Source organism: Poecilia reticulata, linkage group LG7 (genome assembly GCF_000633615.1).
Source record: "Poecilia reticulata strain Guanapo linkage group LG7, Guppy_female_1.0+MT, whole genome shotgun sequence".
NCBI lineage: Eukaryota > Metazoa > Chordata > Actinopteri > Cyprinodontiformes > Poeciliidae > Poecilia > Poecilia reticulata.
The window spans coordinates 29,895,835-29,915,409 of NC_024337.1; the positions used below are offsets into that span (position 1 = coordinate 29,895,835).

The following is a 19,575-nucleotide window of genomic DNA, read 5'->3' on the forward strand; positions in this document are numbered from 1 at the left end:
ATATCTCCAGTTAATCTTATTAGATTATTTTTTGCTTGTTCAGGTGGTTGTGTACAAAATCCTCTACATCGTCCTCTTCCTCCTATGTGTGGTTCTATACCAGGTTAGTATATTGTATTTTTTGGTGAATCATTATCATTATTATTCAATCCAGTATATTGATGTCATTGCTTAATTTAGCAGCCTGTTCTAATATATAAGAGACTGTACGGCTAATATACACAGAAATAATTCTGAACAGCATCCTGTTGTTGGCCTGAAGTGCTTTGCATTTATATATAGTGTTGTTGCATTATGAAGTGGTTGAATTAAAAGCATTTGTCAAACGATTACACATATTCATTTGTAATGTGGCAGCGTAAATGAATAGAGACTGAAATTGAAGTATTTGTTGTTTATTTTGCAAACACATGTGACAAATAATCCTTGCGTTGTGGCCATGGTTCAAACCAAATGTTTGACCAAGTGTTTCATCAGACATTAAACCTGTTCAGAAGGAACTTCCATGTGTGTTAATGTGTTAAAAAGCAGGTTAATTGGATGTATTGGAGGGATATGTCATAAAACATCACTTCCTGTCACAATTTTTTAGTTTTTCTACCTGTCAGGTTAAATTAATCGGTACAAAATGACCCCGCGTCTTGAAGTGAAGGGATCTTCGTCTGTGAAGACAAAACGTTTGCATTAAGTTACATATTTCGACGCAGTCGTTGCTGTGCTGTTTGAGTAGGACTTGTGTAAATGTAAGTGCTGCAGGACTGGGTCACTTGCTGCATTTATTATTACTTGGGCGCTGTGGCACTCTTACTGCTGCAGATCACATCATAGTGGGCACAGTGTGATCTCCTATCAGGTTTATGTTCAGATCAGGACATTTCTAAAAACTATGTGTGGAGATGGCAGCCTTAGAACCAGAACCAGAACCAGCAGTTTCTTTGGAAAGACTGGGCCACAGTACCTGTTGGCAGATTCAAATGTTTTAGTGTAAAGTAGAGCAATCGAGTGTTGGCAGCGATTTCTGCAAAAGTTGATGTCTCAAATTTTACCTGATGAGTTGCATCTTTTTTTTTTGTCAATGTCAATTTTTGTTTATCTATATAAAATATTCAGCTGAATCAGTAATTCAATGCCAAATCTGATATCTGTTAGATATGCAATAAAGAGTAAAGAACTACATTAAACTATGTCTGCGTATAAGTGATGTACAACATTTTTTTGTTGTTGTTCTATAAATATCTAATTTTTCTATTGTGTTTAAAAGGAAATGTGGGAAAAACCTGCTCATTTCACAGCATCTGAGTTAAATAGACTACTATATTTGGACAGATTAATTGAATCTACACAAAATTGATTAGTTAAAAGATGGAAATGCTGCATTAAGGGAAATGTGAACCTGTAGCAGCCAATAAAGACATCAAGTCGCGGTGCTTTTAGTTTTAAACTTAAACAGACATCTGAACTAACATCAGTAAATCATCTAGTTTTAAKTTCTGAAGAAACACACACACACACACACACACACACACACACACACACACACRCACACACACACACACACACACACACRCASMCTCTGAACCAATCTTCTCTGCTGTTTTTCAGCTAAAAGTATCGATTATGACCGTCAAGCTCATACGCAACCTTTTTTTTTTTTGCCTTTGTTTTACTGGTTTTCCTTCCCCCTATTATGTTTCTGCTGACCATTTAGAGAGACAGCGGGCACTTACTGGAAGGCCTTAATGGCTGTGGAGATTACATGAGACAATGTTGTTTCTCTATTTGAACAACATCAGCAGCAACCTGGTGTTTTACATACTCACACAGAGGGGGAAGCGCCGGCAGAATGATCATTTATGATGTTCTCGTGTGTTTCCTCACAGGAAGCCCGTGAGCTCTGCACTTATATGCACTTACTGTGCTTTCAAGCTAAACAATCACCCCTCGAACTATTTTCACACTTTTGTGACATTAAGGCCACAAACTTTAAAATTGGTATTTTTATTTTTATGAACTTACACAAAGTAAAGGCCATAAAATGGCTCCCAATTCATGGCATTTTACCAAACTCTATGTTGTCTGTGATTTTAGTGCCTACTGTAAAAGATAAGGCTGGTAAAATAAATAGCAAAGACAAGTATCAGCTCATAGCTCTGGCCAACACCTTATCAAAAGTTTTGGAGAAGGCTCTGTTTTTATCTCCTTGCCTTTTTAACTTGTATATGAAGGATTTATCTAAGCTGCTGAATCAATGTAGGACTGGTTGTCGGGTTGGTAATCAAACCATCAACCACCTGATGTACGCTGACGATATTGTGATATTCTGTCCATATAGTGCTGGTCTGCAGCAACTGTTAAGCGTTTGCTCTCAGTATGGGTTACAGCATGATATTAAATATAATGCAAAAAAGAGCAACATCATGATTGTCAAGAGCAAAGAAGACACTAAATTATCTTTTCCTGACTTCACCCTGTCTGCCAGCATCTTCCAGGTCACTGATGAGGTCAAATATTTGGGACTTTACATCTCGGCTGACCTGTCTGATGATAGAGACATTTACAGGCAGTGTTGTACTCAATATGTACAAGCTAATATTCTCCTTCGGAATTTCTCCATGTGCTCAGCATCTGTCAAAATTGCACTTTTAAAGCATACTGTACTCCAATGTACAGTATGCTTTACAGCCCACCTGTGGCGGCGTTACAGGAAAAGCAGTATGAATACATGATGGTATGAGGATGCTGCTTAGGGTGCCCCGATGGAGTAGTGCCAGTCTGATGTTGGTGGATGTCAATGTACCAACCTGCGCTGCTGGGCTTCGAAACATTATGCACATTATGCACATTATGCACAGATGTATGTGTAGATTACCAGACTCTGCAAACAGCATCATTCAGACTTTGACAAATCCTGTTCAAAGCTCAGTGAGGTTCTTCTCCAGTTTGTGGAATCACTGCCGTATTAGTTTATATATCAGTGATTGATTATTTTATTATATATTTTTTAATTTTTTATTGTTCTTGTTCTGTCTGTTTATGGACCATAATTGTGTCTAAATAAAAAGGATTGATTGATTGATTGATTGATTGATTGATTGATTGATTGATTGATTGATTGATTGATTGATTGATAAAGGAGGAGGAAAGTAAATAGATGTTTTTTTTATTTTCACTTAAATCTGAGACGTCTATTCCTTGATACTGAGAGCCTCCGCTTATGGAAATTGCAGCTGCAAACTCTGCATGCCACACTTTTGAGATTTTTATTTGCAAAAAACAAAAATAACACAAAAAGTTTGTATTATGTCGTTTCCACTTCAACGTCATTCGTTGAAGAAGTGGCTAAAGACACATGAATCACTACCTAGTGTTGATCCATGGCTCCCAAAATGCTAATCCCATAAGTAGTAGAGGGCTAGTCACACTTTTTCAAGCCACGTTGTAGAGACAAATATGTGGTAAGTGTAAGAAAAATGTCATAATGTCAATATTTATCAACATTGATAGCCAGGAAAACAAATGCTTTTCTCTCTTGGTTTACTTTTCTCTTCCCTCAGATCCGGTACGATATTTGGCGTCGGGTTCTGAAGACGTTCTGGGCGGTGGTGGTGGGTTACTCCATGCTGGTGCTGATTGCCGTCTACATGTATCAGTTTAGGAGTGTTTCTGCCCTGTTCAGACAGATCATGGGCATGTCAGAGGAAGGGTGAGTCTCACTTTTTTTTTAAAGCACTTGTATGGGAACCTGGATAATTATGATAACATTTAATTTAAAAAAAAATTCATCTCCCTCTTTGGGCCCCAGACTACGTGACCTGGGTCTGGAGAGGTACAGCACAGTGGAGCTGTTTGCTCGTATTCTGCTTCCTGCTGCCTTCCTGCTGGCTTGTATCCTCCAGCTGCATTACTTCAACTCTGACTTCCTCGCTCTAACTGACCTGGAAAACGTACCTGTACGGGAGACTAGCAGGTGAGACGGGAATAGGTCGCAGTTTAAGCTACACACCGAACGGCGCAAATGCTTTAAGATCATTGAAGAACCAGACTCTCTTCTAATCTTGAACAATAATTCAATGAGCTTTTTGGAAGGTTTTCCAAAAATGTTTTTCTTGAATATTGGCTTCCTCCTTTGCTCTTTTAACTCTGATTGGTGGCTGTTGTATGAAATAATAATAATAAAAAAAACTCTTCTGAAATGGTCCAAAACTAAACTATGGAAGATCTGGACATCGTAGACAAACACACATAAAAACAAACATGAAAACATTTTACACGTGCTACTATAGTCATTTCTTTTTGAATTTTACAATCATGAGGTAACCAGGTAAATGTAATGCATGTAACCAGCTAGGCCAAACCATCTTCTTTGATCAGTCTGACCGCTTCATGCTCTGGGTTTATCTAACGTCCTGTTATCTCTCCTCCAGACAGGAAGAACTCAAGAATTCAGTCAATATGATTGCAGACTTGTAAGAACCTTCTTAATTTCCTCCTACATGTCTTGCTGTACTTAAGAATCATAATTTGTATGATGTTTTTCATGTCTGGCATAAAAGCCGGAGGAGCTGCTGGTGAAGCGGTAGAGCAGGCTGCCGACATCCAGAGTTTGATTCCCAACCTGAAGTTGTTTGCTGCTTTGACAGCTCCTCCCTTTTCTCTCCTCTTATTTCCCGTCTGATTGCTGCAAATAAAAGCCAAAAGTCCACAAAACCTCCGAAAAATAATGTGTAGCAGTAGATTTCTTTATGACCAGTCAGGTCAAACAAACGTTGCTGTCTTTGGAGTCTACAACTTTAAAATGTTTATGGCAGTAATGTTCTAAATTTTAATCATACCCCTTTTTTTTTTTAAATAATGTTGTTTTTTTTTGTTACTTGCACCTTTTGCTTTACACTTTCAATCTCTCAAAGCCGAGTTATAAAGGGACGTCCTTTGATTGAAAAAAAAAATTGTTCCGACGAGAGGCTTTTGAGAAAATGTGGTTCAGTTCTGAATTCACTGATTAGAACCTATTTGTGACTGTAGAATGAATGAATACTGCATAATTTTCAGAAATGATTCACGAAATTAACAAAAACATTGAGGTCATTTTGGCATCATTTAATGAGATGCTGTCATTTCCTTCCCAGCATTAAAGAAAACATCGAAAAGTTTCAGAAGAGGTAAGACTTTCCTTCAGATCCTGACTTTTGACTTCTGGATTAATTTATCTTTTAAATCCTTTTGAATGTACAATATTTCATTTTGTCAGTTCCTACCAAGGAGTTACTACTGCTTAACTACCTAAATAAATACATGATTGCCTAAACTTTGCCGGATACCCCAATGTGTTGAGAGGAAATGTGTTTCTCTAAGTGCACATGCTCTGGGTTTGGACAGGCTTGTGAAGGAGCAGACAGGTAACAGCAGAAGTCAGGAAACTCTGGACAACATCGGAGTCCAGACGCCCTCTGAGAAAGCAGCAGAGGAGCAGCAGGAGGCAGCAGAAGAAGGTAAATACTGTGCTGTATTAAAAAAAATCTACTTAAAAATTATTTTTGTCGGGTCAGAGTTTCCAGCGGCATTCTTTTCTTTAAGCATATATCAGCTGCCAGAGCTGCAGTCGGCTTTATTTATCAGGTCTCTCTGAACTCCTTAATAGCTGGTTTAATACGGTAATTTATTGTAATTTATATTTTATGGCCTGAAAACGAGCCAGGACAAAATGTCTCTCGTAGCGCGTTTTGGACTTCATGCATACAAATCGTCTCGAACGGCTCCGTCTGCGATCCGTTTCTCCGTCAGAAGCTGTGCCGAGCAGCCCGGAGGACAAGTGGGTGATGATCGTGGACCGGGCGAGCCTGCTCATCATCCAGGCGGTGTCTTTACTCCGCCGGGTCCAGGAGCTGAGCTGGAGAGTCCTGGAGCTCCACAGCCTAAAGATCGTGTCTTCTGGGATCATCTGGGTGTCCCTTCAAGAGGTTGGATGGATGTTCGGCTCGTCAGTGTGGATTGTTTCCAGTTTTGGTCAAAATCTATCTGCTCAGTTCAGAAACAGCTCTAATGTTTTAATGCCTTCACATTTTGTAATTTTATCCCGTCTCAATTACAAATCTTAATGTTTTATGTTGAGATTTTACATGACAGGCCAACAAAAGTGCTGAATAATTGTGAACTGGATGTAAACACAACTGGTTCCTCTGAATTTCATTTTGGAGAATCTTCACAAAGGAGACTAGATGCAAATGCACTCCACACTTTTCAGGTTTAAATTTGTAGGAAAAGCTTTACTTAATCATCATTTACCCAACTGCGTAGACTTAAATGCGCCACTTTTCTTGATCTATCATATAAAATCTAAGCGAAATCGAAGTTTGTAGCTGTGGAAAAAACAACAACAACAAAAAAACATTGATTTGATGGATTTCATTTTCATAGGTTTCCCTGATGAACTTCCTGTTCCTGGTCCTGTGGGTGTTTGCGCTCCCGTTCCCACGGCTGCGCCCGCTGGCCTCCAGCGTCTCGGCGGTGTGGGCCTGCGTCATGGTGGTCTGCAAGATGTTTTACCAGCTCAAAGTGATCAAACCTCTGGATTACTCCTCCAACTGCACCGCTGTGAGTTCACCTCACGCCAGGTTTCAGGTTCACTTCGGTCTTTCTCGTCCACTTTCTTTTCTTTCAATTGGGCACGGATCAGAATCCTATTTTGTGAGGATTTAATGTTAAGATTGAATTGTTTTATTTCATCTGTGTATTTTCTCAAGGAAAACATGGAGCTTCAGAAAGCCTGGAGATGTGACTCTTGAGTCAAATTTTCACGACCAGTTTAAAACCTTTTGCCTTTCGATGTGTTTTCTGCATTTTTCCTTTTTTAAATTTTTATTTATTTGATCTGTTTACTAAATTGTAATATATGACAGTGATAATCAGAACAAGAATACATAAAATTCCAAGTATGTTGTACCAAGATAATCGTTATTCTTGCAAAAAAAAAAAAGTCAAGGTAAACTCCTTCAACAAAATCAGCTGTTTTGTGTCTTAATATTTTTCTTGCTATACCTTTTCGAACTCGATCTTGGGGTTGCAGGGCTTACTGGCCTCCAACAGTTCTGGGCTGGACAATGGAGCAGATTTGAGGGGAAACCTGATGGAGCTGCTCATGAGGTCCGTTCTCTACGTCGAACCCGTCGACCCGGTCTACTGGTGCGGAGCTCTGCGGAAGTGCGAGGGGAGAATCCTGCCCTGCCTCAGGGTACGATGAAATCTGCTTTCTGCTAAATCCCTTAATGTTTTGCTAACTTAAAGTTAAACAAACAAAGAAAAATATATATATTAATGCCAATATGTTTTCAAAAGCAGAAAGGATCAACAATTTCTAATGTATTTTCTTAAAAATTAAAGTTTCTTTTGGCGGATTTGGGTTGTTTCGTCCACGTTGTAGAACCATTTGATGGTACTCGGGTTGCTTGTTTTCGAGGCGACTGTCCATCGTCACCAGCTCTACTTTCGTCTCCGTAACGACCTGAAGCCTCCTCCCTTCAGCATCATCTTCCAGTTCATCACAAGGCAGCACCTGGACCACGGCGTCCTGCCCTGCGTCAAATACTTCATCAACTTTGGCTTCTACAAATTTGGACTGGAGGTGCTGCTGGTGAAGTTTCTAAAGTGCCTTTTGCTGTCTTCACTTACCTGAACATCTCTGACTCCTTTCACTGTGTTCACACTTATTTCTCAGATCAGTTTGATCATTGCGGTGAACGTGATTGGTCAGAGGATGGACTTCTACGCTTTGCTTCATTCCGGTGCTTTGCTAGCCGTGTTGTCGCGCCGCCGCAGGAAGGCCATAGGAGAGGCTTGGCCCAAATACTGCTGCTTTACAGCTGGGCTCATGGTGTTCCAGTACCTGCTCTGCATCGGCATCCCTCCTGCTCTCTGCGTCGGTACGCAAATGTGTTCGGTTTGATTTGAATTAGCTTTGGTTTTTATCCAGCTCTTGGACACCTGTTTTCAAACACGATAGAGTAAAAAACATGTCTGCTGTGGTTTTAGGGGGGGAAAAAAAATAAAATAAAAAATCTGAATTTGAAAGTGTAAAAATATCCATTGTAAAGGAGACAGTGCTTTAGTGCTTTAGTTTGTCTTATAAATATTCTGGATTTAGCCAAACAGTTTGATTTTTATCCTTATTTTCTGTCAGGTTATGGTTTAAAACAAGAATCAAATAATTAAAGAAATCAAGCAGTTGCACTACTACTTATGTGTCTAAAATGCAAACTTTAAAAACACATGTTTAAAAAGTAAACTGTGAACCCATTGTTGCACCTACATGTTTATAGTTCTTAGCGCTGGCAGTCGTTTTCCTGCCACCATCATCTGAATCTGGGTTTATGTTTACAGACTTTTAAAACAGCGCAGAGTTTTATCAACTTTAGTTGCACACATAAAACATGAAACTGTACACCTATAACATTACATGAAGTGGAGAAACTAAGAAACCCAGAGATACACAGACTGAAACACAGAGGACCCAGTGCTGAACCCTAAGGTACACCAGCATTACATTTGAAACATTTCAGGAGATCATCGGTTTTCTTTTACTCTGACATAATTTTATGCATGTCGTTACATCAGCCATAATTGAATCGATTTCTTCCTGCATGTTCTGGCAGATTACCCCTGGAGAACTGCAGTTCAACCTTTGAACTCTAATGTCATAAAGTGGTTCTACCTGCCAGACTTTGCAATGAGACCCAATCCTTCCTTCATCTTCTGTGAGTGGATCTTTGCTTCTCGTTTCTTTACTTGCTCCTGCGTTTCTACGCACAAACTCTGACCTCCGTCTCCGTCCTTCTCCCTGCAGACGACCACCTCCTGCTGCTCTGCTCGTCTCTGCAGTGGCAGGTTTTCATGGAGGAGAACCGAGCCGCTGTGCGACTTCTGGCTGGAGACAACGTGGAGATCAGCCGCAATTTGGATCCGTGTTCCTTCAACCAGTTCATTCCAGTAGACAACTTCCTTCACTGCAGGTCGGTGTTGTTATTTTATGACGTTTTGCGAATCTTTTCAGAATGACGTCTCATGATGTCAGTTATTAGCTAAAGCAAAATCAAGTTGGAATGATTTTAATATATTTTGTGTGTGCCTTTTCTTAACTTTGACATTATGTTTCGCCACCAATATGGAATCAAAGTGTTGCTTTGCCGTCTTCTTCATCTAACTTGACAACAGCTGGTTAGCAGAAAGTATCTAAAGGTTGAATCTGAGACTTTCTAACAACTCTTTGCTGCAGCTTAGTGACACTTTTCAGTTTGTTGAATGTTCATGGAGCTCGGAGGCTTCAGACTTATTTGCACACCGTTACCAGGGTGATAATAAATGTTTCCTGGCACTGTATGCTGACAACTTTATTTGCAGAAAGTTGCCTTCATTGCTCCACAGTAGATTTAGATTTTACTCTTCTTTTTTTTTTTAGCACAGCAGTACATAAACAGTATCAAACACAGTTACTAATTATCGTGGTTGGCAAAATACAAAAATAAACATGTTTATTGTGCGTTTCAGTTCTTGTGCTTTATTTTTGTGCTTCGATTAGAATATAAAATGTTTTTTGTGTTTTGCATTTGACAACAATCCTCTCATTTTGACTTTAATTTTTCAAACGCTTTTAGTAGTATTGCTTTATTTAATTATTTGTCCATGTAGGATTTTTTGTGGTGATTTTTGTCCTGTTTGGTTGTAGAGATTTTCTCCTAGGAGCTTATCGAAATTCCGGTGATGCATCCTGGCCGATTTATGCAGATGTAACTTAACTAACATTTGAATGTGTGACACTGAACGTGAGCATTTTATTTTTTTAGGATACTTGTGATCAATTTTAGATAATCTAATGACACCTTTATGGCTTTTTTCAAATGGAAAACATATGTGTGTGTGTGTGTTTTGTCCCCAGGTCCTACCTGGACATGGTGAAGGTGTTTGTTTACAGCTACTTCTTCTGGTTGGTCCTCTGCCTCATCTTCATCACAGGCACCACACGGATCAACATCTTCTGCCTCGGCTACCTGGTGGCCTGTTTTTACTTTATGCTGTTCGGCAGCAGCGTCCTGATGCAGCCTGTCAGATACATCCTTCGCCTGTGGGACTGGCTCATCGCCTACACCTGCTTTGTGATCGCCATGAAGAACCTCCTGTCTGTAAGTGGCAACAAGGCAGAAACACAAGGGCTCCATCTTTGAAAAACAGTACGGCACCGAATGACTTCAGACATGCAGCTCCTTGTTCCCGGATTTGTCAACTGGGTTTTTGACCCATTTATTTGTTTCCTTCAGCTTGGCGCTTGTGCGTACCTGGACAGCCTGTTGAAGAACAGCTGCTGGTTAATTCAGGCCTTCAGCATGTTCTGCACCATCAAAGGCTACAATGTTCGTAAGTGTTTGCAGTATTTACACATTAACAAGTACAGTGACCTGCTCATATTTTCATAGCCGTTTTTTTTTTCCCCATATTTTTTTATGTTGCAAACTGTATTTTATTGAGATTTAATGTGTTAGACAAGCAGAAAGTGGTGCATCACACACCCTGCCGGTACTTTGGTGGTCCTCTGTATCGGTGGGCCTGGGTGTGTGTCAGGTCTCTTTCCTTTGGAAAGTAAACTTTCACCCCGGTGTAAAGTCTGTTGCTGCCACCACCATTTATTTTTCCTGTACCTTTGATGTGTTTTTTTTTTCCCAGCCAATGAAAACGTGCGCTTTGTACACACATTTAAGCATTTTTAAAACATTGTACTCTGTCAATTCATTAAGTTTAAATAAGTTTTGCTGTATAAATATTGTGTTTGTGTTAGAAAAATCCAATGTTTTAACAAGTGTTTCCCCGCACTTCCACGCAGTTTTCTAACGTGGAACAATCAGTGAGTCGTACAAAATATATCAGACATTTTTGTTTGACATATTCACCACAAAAATAGCTTGGGATATTTTAACTTTTAAAATAAAACAGACTTTTAACGAGAAGCTTGACTGTTGTTCTTTTAAAAAAAAAGTGCTTCTAATCCGACAAGCCAGCCTCCTATATTACACTTCATTACATACAACTGTACTTTACACACATTTTGGTTACGAATTGAGTCTGTTTGTGCCTTGAGACGACGTTCGCAGTTTGATCTGTAAAAGACAATTTCTGTCTCTGTGCATCTCAGCTGAGCCTACGGATGAGTGTGAGCTGCCAGAGGGCGAGGCCGGCATCGTCTGGGATGCGATATGCTTCACCGTGCTGCTGGCACAGAGGAGGGTCTTCCTCAGCTACTATTTCCTCTACGTGGTGTCGGATCTCAAGTCCGCTAAGATATTGGCATCGAGGTCTGACTTCCAGTTATTAATGAACTTTTATGGAGACATTTGCGACGTTTAAGCATACGAGAGGCGCTTGATACTTTAATAGGTACTTTAGGTTCATTATGATGTTTATATTAAAAAGTCTGCCTTTCCTTTTTTTTTGTAAGCAGCGTGTTAATATATAAGTAATTACGACAGTTTGCTGGTCCCCTTTGAAAGATGCAACTAAATAATTACTGATAATGTAACACCTGATGAAAAAAAAGTGAAACAAAATATAATTAACTGTGTGTGTTAACTAAATTAATCTAAATCAGAAATATGATTCATCAATGTGTGAACCTCAGAAAACCAGCTATTTTCCCTCTAAAAGGGTATAGAAATAACTATTAAAAATTCACAATAATCTTCTAAGCCAGTAAAAAAAGAAAACCCCACACATACACAAGTAAATGACGCCAACAACAGTTGATTGGTGTTAATTTCTGTTTATCTCTCTAAGGGGCGCTGAGCTGTTTGAGGCCAAAGTGAAGAAGCTGGTTGCAGCCAGATTGGAGATGGAGAAGAAATCTGTGGAGGCACTCAAGAGACAGTAAGCCTGAACAGGAAAAGTCTATCAGTCAGTTAATGGATGCAGTATATGATGATGACTGGCTTATTTCCTCTCCACTTCCATTTTTATCTTCTCGTGAAAGAGTAACGAGGAGGTATAAACTTTTTTTCCCACTCTCTGTAGGATGGAGAAGATTAAATCCAAGCAGAAGCCTCCGCCTGCTGCGTCGGACAGAGCGGAACCGCCAGCAGGTCCAGAGCAGACGGCATCAGGTGCTGGACGCTTACATGTTTTAGCCTGTAAGAGGATAGCTGTCTATGTTACCATGGGGATAAAGTCTACTGGAAATATCTATATCCATATTAGATCCAGTGGGCGTCAGATGAGTCAATTAAGTAGATCATTTTATTTTTTTGCTAAATCCAAAAAGAAATTTTAAAAACTGATCAGTAAAATCTTTTATATTGGTTCAAAACTGGACTTTTTTTTAAATTGCTTGACTGTTCCCACAATTTATTCCAGGCAATGCAAATGCAGCAAAATCAGAGTGTGTTACTGAGGTTTAGAGTATGGTGATTTGCTTTGTTTCATTTTGATCATCTGTTTTTACTCTTGCTCGTAAAATTTAAGCAAATAACCAGAATGGTTGTTTATTTGCAGGCGATGAGGAGAACGAAAAGAAAGATGCAGGAAAATGGTGGAAGCCTTGGGTCTCTCGGCCTGGAGGTGAGCAGCGAAATCCATCAGAAACCTCCTGAACGTTTTCACATTTTGCCACTTTACAGCCACAGACTTAACCATAATTTCAGTACATTTTACATAATTTTTTCGCGGTTTTATGTGAGACAATGCAATAAAACTTGCTAAGTATGAGGAAAGTTTGATACCACTAAAGAAAATCCAATGCAACACTCAAAAGTCACCTAATTGGTAAACAGAGTGACCTTTACTGATGAGTGGGAAGCAGAAAGTTGTTGTTGAAAGAAGTTCTGTTTTTATATAGTGAAACATGGTTGTGGCAGCATCATGCTGCGGGGTGCTTTTCTTCAGGAGGGAGAAGGGAAACCGGTCAGAGTTCACAGGAAAATCCTGGAAGAAAAGATGTCAGATGCAGCAAAAATATGATTTTTTTTCTTTCAACTTCATAATTATCTTCTACTTTTCATTCGTCTCTCATATAAAACTCCAACAAAATATGTAAAAAAAACATTAAAGGATGTGGCAAAATGTGAACAAAATGAAAGGGTTTGCATATTTTTTGTAAAATACATTGTGAAATTCTCAAATATCTTTCCTTTCTTATTTCCTTATTAGCCCGAATCTTAAAATAAAAAATACATATGGAGTTTTGTTTTTGCATCAAAGCAGCTTCTTTTTTGTTAGGTTTCTTTATTCAGAGAGTCTTCCCCTGCTTAATGATAGTTCTGACTTTGGTATTGAACACAGTGGAGAACAACTGCGGCTACCACCTGTTTGAGAGCGACAGCGAGGAGGAAGAAGAAGAAGTTACAGATGTGAAGGAAGGAGAGGAACCACCAAAGAAGAAATCAGCTTTTCAGGTAAACAGATAAAGCAAAATGATAAGTTAAATTTATTTATTTTTTCCAGGCTGTCACACACCTTCAGATAAGCGGATCATTTTTCTGATGAAAGAAAACATAAAGTATCTCAGTGACATACGTGTTTATGTTCCAGTGGGCATACAACGCCTGGACTACCAGCTCCAAATCGGCTCTGAAGGATTTAAAGAAAGAAAAGAAAAATATAAAGAAAGAGGAGAAGAAGAGGGCCAAGACAGAACTGCAGAAGCAGCAGGGTGAGACAAAAAAAATTTCACAATAACCAAAAGACAGGATAAAAAAAAATAGAGATAAAAACTGGATATTTTTTCAGGCATAGACAGAGCTGATTCCAGTGAAGATGAACTTGATGCGAGCACTGTGGCGGAAGAGGGAGAAGAAGAAAGAGGTGAGCTCAACTGTGAGGGGCATTGGTGTGGTGTTTCTACATAACGCTGTTATTAAGTTCAAACAGTGGATAGTCAAATCGCACCGAATCACGTCCACGTCTCATTCACGTCCTGCAGAAAACATCCTGCAGCGCGTCCTGAACACACTGAAGTTCAGCTGGATGTTTCTGCAGTCTCTGCTCGACGATTTGACGGACAGCCTGAACGATTTCTGCAAAGACAGCCTGGACATTTCCAAAGTGCTGCGATTGGAGCGAGCACTGCTCAACCAGCAGCAAAAGAAGGTGAGCTGACAAAACATTAACCTGGAGACTGTAAAAGTGAGAAAACATTTCCGTCCCACCTGGAAGCTACCTAACTTCAAACTTAGTGCTGTAAAACGGAAGAACCAACTCTGTGTGCATCTCTGCAGGGAAAAGAAGTGAGTCAGGAGAGCGTGAAGCAGTTTTACGAAACCTGGATATCCCGTCAAAACACGTTGTCGTCTGAGGAAGGTCTGGACGCGCTCTCTCCTCCTCCGACCCCGCCTCCCGTTGTCTCCTCACGTCACGTCTATGTGAAACTGAAGAGCCTGGCCTCTGCGGGCAGCAGCTTTGACAGGTAGACCTCTGGACATAGTCTTAATTCACTTCTCTTGTTCTTGCAATTTTGAAAACTAAAAAAAGAAGAAGAAGAAAGTCTCAGTCTAATCCCACTTGGTTCCTGATCTCCTTCAGCTGTATGACAGATGAGACGATGCTGGGCTCCCGACAGCCAACGCAAGAGGAGCTGGATGAGCCTCCCGCCGTCCCGCCTGCTTCCCTGCTCCGACGGAGGCTGATAAAAGAGGCAAACATTGACCAGAGCTCCTTTGAGACTGATACTCTGCCACAGAGGTGAAGGAACAGGAATGTTGGATACGCACTTCAGTCGAAGTACAACTACGATGCAAACTGTAATAAAAAATAGTGCAGAAGCATCCGTGTAAAATAAAGGGGGTACAAAGTCCCCCCTTTATTTTACACCTTTTAAACCAGGGGTGTCAAACTCCAGTCCTTGAGGGCTGGTGTCCTGCGACTTTTAGATGTGCCTCTGCTGCACCACACCTGAATAGAATAATTAGGTCATTAGCAAGGCTCTGGAGAACTTACCTACACAAGAAGGAGGTAATTAAGCCATTTGATTCAGGTGTTTTGTAACTGTGGCACATCTAAAAACTGCAGGACAGCGGCCCTTCAGGACTGGAGTTTGACACCCCTGTTTTAAACTTATCACATCGCCTCTCGATTTAGCAAGAGTTAAGGGAAGTATAAGCTTTAATATATTTGGGAGATCTCCAGATTTATTTATGGATTTCATCAGCATTTCAAAATCTTACAAAACTAAAAATCTTTACAAGCGTTCCCACAGGGTAAACTATAATAAAGCAAAAATCAATGATCAGAATCAGAATTCATCTTATTGTCATTATGCATGAAAGAAAGCAGAATAAAAAAATAAAAAATAGCTACTCTGGGTCATCTGTCCATAAGGAAATGTTTGGTTTGTTTGTTGGTTTATCAATTATATTGTACTTCTTATTTTAATTCAGAACTAACTTAATCATAAGTATGACAGAGTATTAGGGCCATGCTAAGAACATTTAAAAAATGAAATTACAAGAATAAAGTCATAGTGTTACGACTTTATTAATGTAATTTTGCACTTTTAGTTTCATGTTATTATGGCTTCATTCTCTTCCTACTTTATTCTCCTAATGCTATTACTTTATTTTCAAAATTCTATAACTTTATTCTCGTAATATTTCTTAATTTGATCAATTTGGTCCCGTAATTTATTTATTTATTTACAATTTTCTTAGTATGGCCCTAATACTCTGTCTTATTGTTGTGACTTGGTTGAAAGTTTGGTTTTTCTTCTTATTTTTTTCTAAAGCCAAGAGGATGATGACCGTCAGTACGACGACCCAAAAGAAGATGAGGACGTTGAGAAGGACGAAGAGGTTAGTGAAACGTCAGATCGGGATCAAAATATAGAAGATGGAGACGATCAACAAGATCATCCAGACCTGGAGAAAGATGAGGCGGATGAAAAAGTGCAACAGACAGAAGAGGGCGAATACCCCAGATACGTGGAGTGTGCCTCAATGACTGACCAACAGAGCGAGGAAGAAAAAAGTCTCGACCTCTCAGAGTCTCCGGTGCCTCTGACTCAGGAAACCAGGAACCTCACAGCCAGCGAGCTGCTGCTGAACAAGTCAGTACGCGCACAACAACCAGTCAAAAGCAAATTAGAGTCAAAATCAAACCTTTTGCCTGTCTGTTACATAACTTTGTCGTTTCTCCTGCCTCCGTTTCACCCCGCCCCGCAGCATGTTTGAAAACGACGAGATCTCGGAGTCTGATAAGTTTTTCAAGACGCTGCCGCGGCCGGTGAAGCTGCTCTTCGCTCTCTACAACACCATGGTGTCCAAGTCGGAGATGCTGTGCTACTTTGTCATCATCCTCAACCACATCGTGTCGGCGTCGTTCCTCTCGCTCATCCTACCCATTCTGATATTCCTCTGGGCCATGCTGTCGGTGCCGCGGCCGACCAAACGCTTCTGGATGACAGCTATAATCTACACGGAGGTAAGTTGGTGCATCGGCTGTGAACATGTTCATAATTTTCCCCTCTTGTGATAAATAGCTTTTGTTTCATGTTCTTTAATTAGAAATGTCAGAAAGTGAGTACTTTGACCTTCATGATATATTAGTAAATTTGACTTTAAAATTAGCATTCGGTGCCTTTTTTCACTTTACCGCAAACTTCAATGTGTTTTATTGGGATTTCATGTGATAAACCAACACAAAGCAGAGCATAATTGTGACATAAATTTTAATTGAGATTGATACTTGATTGCATTTCTTGATTTTCTGTGTTGTTTGTTCTGCAATGTTCTCTATCAAACTGCTGAGGTCTTCACACATGCTGTGTAATTATGCTGTGATTAAATGACACACAGACAGACTCTTATTTACTTCAAATATTTTTTCTGAAGACAATTTCTGCTACTAGGTTGTATTTGGTTGAAAATAAATAACTTCTATTCCACAGTTATCCTCTGCTTTGCGTCGCTCTCTCAAATAAAATGCATTGAAGATGGTTGTTTGTTTGTCACTATTCCTGAAATTCTGCCTTTAATAGGCTAATAACAACCCGTTTGGATTCGTCTCTTTTCTCTGTCCCAGCTTACAGTCGTAGTGAAGTACTTTTTCCAGTTCGGTTTCTTCCCCTGGACCACTTCTGCTTACAGAGGAATCAACGCAGACCGGCCCTTTGCCCTGCCAAACATCATCGGGGTGGAAAAGAAAGATGGCTACGTCCTGTTTGACCTCATCCAGCTGCTCGCTCTGTTCTTCCACCGCTCTATTCTGAAGGTGAGTCCGTCTGTTTGCTTAAACAGCCTCGTCTGACAGCGCCGACGCCGGTTGAGCTGGGTAGTTCTCATGCCTCTCCTGCAGTGTCACGGGCTGTGGGACAACAAGGAGGTGGAGATGCCTGACTTCTTCAAGAAGCTGAAGAAGAAAGTGGACAAGAAGAAGATGACCGGAGTGGATAAGACGGGGTGCAAGGAGAAATCGTTGCGCCGGCTGAAGTTCCTCCCCATTCAGGCCTCCACCACCTCCATATTCTGCAGACACAAGCAAAATGATTCTGAAGAATCTGTTGGTGAGAAACGTACGTTTTGCCTGTGAGCTGCCTCTTACCACCAACACATTTACAGGTTTATTAATGTAAGTTTTCTTTGATTGTTTCTTTTTTTTTTTTTTTGCATTGGAGAGGAGAAACCAAAGAGGCAGCACAGCAAGAAGAAGCGGGCGCAGCGTCGCACTGCTCCTCTGTCCAGGAAGCAGAGGATCAGACAGCATATCAGAGAGACGATGCTGCAGGCCAAAACCACCTGCATAGAAGTGTGCGTTGTTTCTCTCTGGGGCTTTTCAAAAGATATTTTCACTTTGTTCGCTATTTATAGTCCGGAGGTTTAGTCGCATTGAATTACTGCTTTTATTTTATGACCTGCTCAGAATTTGGTGACGTTACAACAACATATCTTAATGCATGTTAGTAGAAGTTTATGTGATTGGAGGATTTCCCCCAGTGTATTATTAGCCTGGCGGGCCACCAGGCTTTACTTGTGCCCCCACCAGGCTAAGCATTGCTTATTTATTTAAGCCTTTTTAAAATGTTTGCCTTTTTTAAGACTTTACAGTTGGTGTTCAGGCGTTAATCTTCCAATCTTTCAATAGCACAGAATTATTGAGTGATATTTAAAATTTTCTGTCAACTTTAAACATTTTTTAACTCAAAAAACACAACAGGCTGCTGGATGAATGACTGCCCTAGTGCCCAACCACCAGGCTTAGCAGGTTTTCTGGGGGAAACCAAAGTAGCTCTTCATTATTCAGTTTATCAAAAATGATGCAATATCTTCACATTTATTTACTAATAAAAATCTGAAAGGTGTCGCAAGCATTTGCATTCATTTGATTTTAGTTTGATACCAGTACACAGAGTGTACCAGTTCCTTTAATTTCAACATGAATTTTTACATGTGGAATAGGGCGCCATGATTGGATTTGACCTTTGTTTTTGTTTTGTTTTTCAATGCATGGATGAAAACTAACATGGGACCTCAACATGAAGACACAATCCTCCTTACCAAACATGGTGATGGCAGCATCATGCTGTGGGTATTAAGATGGACAGGGAAGCTGAGATAGCAGGAAGATGAACAGGGACGGACCACACTTTTCAGATTTTTATTTTAAAAATATTTGAAAACTTTATTTCTACTTCCTACTCACAATCTAGGTCTGTTATTTGAAACCCACCAAAATATGTTTGAGGTACTTTGACTGAATTTTCCTAAATATGTACTTATTTTTGCGAGGCAGTGTTTGGAGCAGAGCAAAGTGTGACGTTCTCTCTTTCTCTCTCTGTCTCTCTCTCTATTTCAGAGCTCTTCACATCTATCTCCCCATCAGGCAGTTCTTCTACGACATCATCCACCCTGACTACAGCCCCGTGTGTGACGTCTACGCCCTGATGTTTCTTATTGATGTCGTCAATTTCATCGTGACCATATATGGATACGGGGCGTTTGGGGTACACACATAAGCACAACTTTCTACCGTATGCGGTTAGGATTACACAGAATTCTGTGTGGAACATCACCCAGTTTCTGTCTCCTCTTTAGAAATACTCTTCCTCTGTGGACATCTCAGAGACTCTGTCAGAAGACCAGGTTCCCGAGGCCTTTCTGGTCATGCTGCTCATCCAGTTTGGCACAATGATTGTCGACCGCGCCCTGTACCTGAAGAAGTCTCTGCTGGGGAAATGTGTTTTCCAGGTTGTGCTGGTGTTTGGCATACACTTCTGGATGTTCTTCATCCTCCCCGGAGTCACAGAGAGGTCAAAGCTTTTTTTTTTCTCTCTTCAAACCGATTTACTGGGATGAAGCCAACTAACCTTCACCGTAAACTTAGCCTGGGCGTAAAGTTGTGGACTATGTTTAAAAGCTGAAAATCAACCAGTTTTAAGCCTAATATTTATTCAGTTATGAAAGAAACTTGACAAACGTTATGCTTCACTAAGGGACATTTCACCAAATATTAGAGGGTGTGTGTGTGTATATTAGAGATTTTATTTATAATGAGACAACGAGGAAATCCACAGTACATTCCAACTCATGCTTCCAACTTTTATTTTGTTGAAGATAAGGT

General features: G+C 40.1%; 1 protein-coding gene across 3 annotated transcripts in view; it reads left to right on the forward strand.

The window, feature by feature from the left end:
- LOC103468032 (piezo-type mechanosensitive ion channel component 2) overlaps positions 1 to 19,575 on the forward strand; it is a 42,024-nt gene that overhangs the window by 16,211 nt on the left and 6,238 nt on the right. For 2 of the 3 annotated variants that reach the window (XM_017305802.1, XM_017305801.1), the window contains exons 16-47: positions 44 to 103; positions 3,555 to 3,703; positions 3,803 to 3,967; positions 4,425 to 4,466; positions 5,127 to 5,159; positions 5,377 to 5,489; positions 5,782 to 5,957; positions 6,415 to 6,591; positions 7,064 to 7,228; positions 7,418 to 7,618; positions 7,712 to 7,916; positions 8,646 to 8,747; positions 8,837 to 9,002; positions 9,926 to 10,169; positions 10,305 to 10,401; positions 11,174 to 11,333; positions 11,812 to 11,901; positions 12,046 to 12,134; positions 12,523 to 12,588; positions 13,309 to 13,421; positions 13,558 to 13,678; positions 13,756 to 13,830; positions 13,949 to 14,115; positions 14,244 to 14,431; positions 14,548 to 14,706; positions 15,746 to 16,066; positions 16,182 to 16,440; positions 17,041 to 17,229; positions 17,314 to 17,530; positions 17,633 to 17,765; positions 18,811 to 18,958; positions 19,050 to 19,264. In XM_017305802.1, the coding sequence (XP_017161291.1) occupies positions 44 to 103; positions 3,555 to 3,703; positions 3,803 to 3,967; positions 4,425 to 4,466; positions 5,127 to 5,159; positions 5,377 to 5,489; positions 5,782 to 5,957; positions 6,415 to 6,591; positions 7,064 to 7,228; positions 7,418 to 7,618; positions 7,712 to 7,916; positions 8,646 to 8,747; positions 8,837 to 9,002; positions 9,926 to 10,169; positions 10,305 to 10,401; positions 11,174 to 11,333; positions 11,812 to 11,901; positions 12,046 to 12,134; positions 12,523 to 12,588; positions 13,309 to 13,421; positions 13,558 to 13,678; positions 13,756 to 13,830; positions 13,949 to 14,115; positions 14,244 to 14,431; positions 14,548 to 14,706; positions 15,746 to 16,066; positions 16,182 to 16,440; positions 17,041 to 17,229; positions 17,314 to 17,530; positions 17,633 to 17,765; positions 18,811 to 18,958; positions 19,050 to 19,264 (4,805 nt within the window). The remainder of the gene's footprint in view (positions 1 to 43; positions 104 to 3,554; positions 3,704 to 3,802; positions 3,968 to 4,424; positions 4,467 to 5,126; positions 5,160 to 5,376; positions 5,490 to 5,781; positions 5,958 to 6,414; positions 6,592 to 7,063; positions 7,229 to 7,417; positions 7,619 to 7,711; positions 7,917 to 8,645; positions 8,748 to 8,836; positions 9,003 to 9,925; positions 10,170 to 10,304; positions 10,402 to 11,173; positions 11,334 to 11,811; positions 11,902 to 12,045; positions 12,135 to 12,522; positions 12,589 to 13,308; positions 13,422 to 13,557; positions 13,679 to 13,755; positions 13,831 to 13,948; positions 14,116 to 14,243; positions 14,432 to 14,547; positions 14,707 to 15,745; positions 16,067 to 16,181; positions 16,441 to 17,040; positions 17,230 to 17,313; positions 17,531 to 17,632; positions 17,766 to 18,810; positions 18,959 to 19,049; positions 19,265 to 19,575) is intronic. The other variant, XM_008414867.2, reaches the window with a different exon arrangement.